This window comes from Nannospalax galili, unplaced genomic scaffold (assembly GCF_000622305.1).
Source record: "Nannospalax galili isolate Female #2095 unplaced genomic scaffold, S.galili_v1.0 scaffold341, whole genome shotgun sequence".
Taxonomy (NCBI): Eukaryota; Metazoa; Chordata; class Mammalia; order Rodentia; family Spalacidae; genus Nannospalax; species Nannospalax galili.
Genome location: NW_008346082.1, coordinates 750,126 through 754,113, shown reverse-complemented (window position 1 = coordinate 754,113; position 3,988 = coordinate 750,126). Strand labels below are relative to the sequence as shown.

Sequence of the window (3,988 nt, the reverse complement as noted above, 5' to 3'; positions counted from 1 at the left end):
ATCTAAAAAAAAAAAAAAAAGTTATCCAGTGAAAAGTCTTCTTCACAAGCCAGTTCACACCCTTGTAGGTTACCAGTATTAATACTGTGTATTTTTCCAGTGGATCTTTTGACCATGGCATCTACTTAAGAACTCTGGAGGTGGTTATAGGCTGAGCACTGGCCAGAGGAGCAAGTCAGTTCAGTAAGCAGCGTTCCTTCAGGATCTGTGCTTACTTCCTGCCTCCAGGATCCTGCTTGGGTTCCTGCTTGACTTCCCTCAAAGATGAACTGTTACTTGGAAGTGACAGGTGTTTATAGTCAAAGCGTTTTATCACAGCAATAGAAATGTGTTTACAGCAGAAGGAGAAAGCATTTTAAGAGAACAAGCTTCTATCATCTATCTATCTATCATCTATCTATCATCTATATCAATCATCTATCATCTATCTATCCATCTATCTATCTATCTATCTATCTATCCATCCATATCTGACTTTTTTTTTTAATAGTTTTTTCTTTTTTTCCTGAGACAGGGTCAGGATAATGTGGCTCAGCTGGCCTAAACTTAACTATGTAGTAAGGTATTATAGGTATGTGCCATAGCTCCTGGCCTCATCAGCTTTTTTGTTTTGTCTTTTTGAGACAGGGCCTCCTTTGTAGCCCGGCTGGCCTGGAACTTACTGTATGGCCCCATCTGGTCTCAAACTCACTGTAATCCTCCTGTCTCAGTGTTTTGACCCTTTCTTCCTTCTTGTTGTTGCCACTGAGCTATTTCATAGCCTGGAATCCTTCTCTTGATTAAAAGATGAATAATGTTCCATCATGTGTATATAAGACACTTTGTTATTTTTTCATCTGTTTATGGACACTTGTGTTACTTGAACCTGAACTCTTGGCTATTGTGAATATGAATCTGGGTCTACTGTGTAACCTGGGTCTGCTTCTAGTTCTTGGCTGTATTCACACATGATAATTATGTGCATATGTGTGTGTGTGTGTATGTGTGTATATATATATATATGTATATAATTGTATATATGTATATATATGTATATATGTATATAATGTATATATATATGTGTATATATATATATGTATATAATTTCTTGTTTTGAGACAAAGTTTCACTCTGTGGGCCTGGAACTCCATATACAGCCGAAGCTGATCTTGAACTTGCAATCCTTTTGCTTCAACCTCTTGAGTATTGGAATTGCAGTATGCATTACTATGCGTGACTATATTTTTTTGAAGGAAAAACATGTTTTAAACATCTTTCTCTCCCATGGTGTAGCTTTTCTTCTAATCCTTTGAACTGTTTTGGTCTTGCTAAGTGGAATGTAGCATGGTTATATAATATGTAGCATGGTTATATAATAATATTGGAATCATACTGATATCAGTTTTAATCGTGGCTTATCTGTTGATGAACTAAGCAGCCATAGCTTAGTTGATGAACTAAGCAGCCATAGCTATGGTGACTATGCCACCTCTCTGAGCTTTTGAATAGTGTGTGTGTGTATATATATATATATAGTCAGTAACGTTCATGGCAACAGTCAAGTCACCCTTAATATCTATCTGTCACCTCCACCTTTCTAACTACATTCATTTGACCAGATGAAGTATTACTTGCTGACACTTGATCTATTACCAGCTGATATCATTTCTTCTTTTTTATGGTAGACATCCCAGAGGAGGAAGCCAGATATTGGACCTACAAATTGGAGCAAATCAATGCTTTGGAAGATGGCAATGAGGTAGGAACTGCTTCTAGGTATAGAATTTAGATTCATCAACATATACGTAGCAATTGAAGTCACAGCAAAGGAAAAGCTTGCTCCTAAGGGTGTATAGACTGTTGAAGAACAAAGACAAAACTTTGGGACACATCAATGATGGAATTCTGGAAAATACAAGACTGAGAAACCACTGCCTAAAAGAGTGTAGGAGGTTGGGCGTGGTGGCTCACACCTTTAATCCCAGCACTTGGGAGGCAGAGGCAGGCAGATCTTTGTGAGTTCGAGGCCAGCCTGGTCTACATAGTGAGTTCCAGGACAGTACCAAAGAAAAAAATCATAAAAAAAAAAAAAAAAAAAAAAAAAAAAAAAAAGAGAGTGTAAGAAAGGTAGGAAATGATCAGAGGGAAAAGAAGACTTGATAGTGTGACATGGTTAAGGAAAATGAATTCTGAAATGAAGCTTTGGATTTGGTGATTAACATCTAGTATCTAAGTCAGATGTGGTAGTGCAGGCTTGTAATGTCAGTATTTGAGAGGTGGAGGCAGGGGGATCAGGAGTTCAAGGACATCCTTGGCTACATTGTGAATTCCAGACCAGCCTGGGCTACACAAGATCCTGTCTCAAAATAAGAAAAAACAAAACAAAATGAGAACAACAAACCCAACCCATATTCTTTCATAGATTAATGCTGAAAGCTAAAACATTGTAGTTTGTTATTGGTTTCCTTGGCCTTCATAAAGTATCACAGATTGGGTGACAGACAGCAATTGAAGTGTATTTTCTCAAGTCTGGAGTCTAAAAATTGGAAAGTGTTGACAGGGCAAGCTCAGTTCTCTCTGGAGGCTCTGAAGGAGACACCATCTCTTGCCCCTCTCCTAGCTCTAGTGCTTGCTGGCAGCCCTTGCTGATCCTTGGCTTATAGGTGCATACATTTTCTCATCTTGGCTTTTATTGCCACATGCTTTTCTATATGTATCTTCACAGCACATTCTCCTGTCTGGGTCCAAGCTTTCACTTTCTTTCTTTTTTTTTTTTGAAGCATGGTCTTATATAGCTCTACTTGACCTAGAACTTGTAGCATAGACCAGGCTGGCCTTCAACTCATAGGAATCTGTCTGCCTCTGCCTGGAGAGTGCTGGGATTAAATATGTGTGCCACTACACCTGGCCATTCTTCTTATAACGATGATTCACATTCACAGGTACTTAACAATAGAACTTCAGCACACACACACACACACACACACACACACACACACACACACTTGTCTTTTTGAGACAGGGTCTCCTGTAGCCCCAACTGGCCTGGAACTCACTATGTAGACCAGGCTGGCCTGGAACTCACAGAGATCCATCTGCCTCTGCCTCCCAAGTGCTGGGATTAAAGGCATGTCCCACAGTGCCTAGCTCCTTCAACATATTTTTGAAGAAAATAATTTAACCTATAGTGAAAACTGAAAGGTGAAAAAATGGAATTTGGGATAAATGACAACTATACTTTTCAGGGTTTTCTCTTCCCTTTATTATTTATTATGGGGTCTCACTAAGTATCCCAGGCTGCCCTTCTCCTTGCTTACTTAGCCTTTGGAATCCTGGGATTGCTGGCTTGTTACCAGCATTTCTGTTATTGTATTGCATAACTCTCTTGATGTTCAAACCCACACCCCAAGTTTCCTTCTTTAAAGCTTCAGTCTTTGTTCTCACCAAGCCTGACTGTGGAATAGTTTGTTGCTTTTCAAACTTCCATTGTCTTTGTTGTCCTAGTAAAGAAGTATACTGTACTTTTGACTTTATAGACATTCCTTTGTGTCACTGTGCAGAAAGAATCAGTTAAATGGATAAAAATAACATGTAAATACCAAAGAACTTTACAAATTCTAGCAATTATGTGTTTTGTTCTATGATTTCCGACTTCCTATGAGATTTTCTTTTTTTAAAATATTTTATTTATTATTTTTATTTTATGTGTACGAGTGTAGTGCTTGCATGTATGTGAGTGCACCTGTGTCATGCAGTGCCACAGAGGTCAGAAGAGGGTGTTGGATTCCCCGGGAACTGGAGTTAAAGACGGTACTTAGCTGCCATGTGGGTGCTGGGAATCGAACCCAGGTCTTCTGCAAGAGCAGTCAGTGCTCTTAACCACTGAACCAACCCCAAGATTTTCTTTCTTTTTTTTTTTATTTTTTTAAATTTTTACAAAAACTTTATTGAGAATTTCATACATGCATATAAAGTGTTTTGATCAAATCCATGCCCACTCCCTCTCCTC

The 3,988-nt window shown here is 38.6% G+C and overlaps 1 protein-coding gene across 5 annotated transcripts in view; it reads left to right on the top strand.

Moving 5' to 3' along the window:
- Unc13b (unc-13 homolog B) overlaps nt 1–3,988 on the top strand; it is a 241,504-nt gene that overhangs the window by 61,001 nt on the left and 176,515 nt on the right. For all 5 annotated transcript variants that reach the window (XM_017800429.2, XM_029567943.1, XM_029567944.1 and 2 more), the window contains exon 6: nt 1,665–1,738. In XM_017800429.2, coding sequence (XP_017655918.1) covers nt 1,665–1,738 — 74 coding nt within the window. The remainder of the gene's footprint in view (nt 1–1,664; nt 1,739–3,988) is intronic.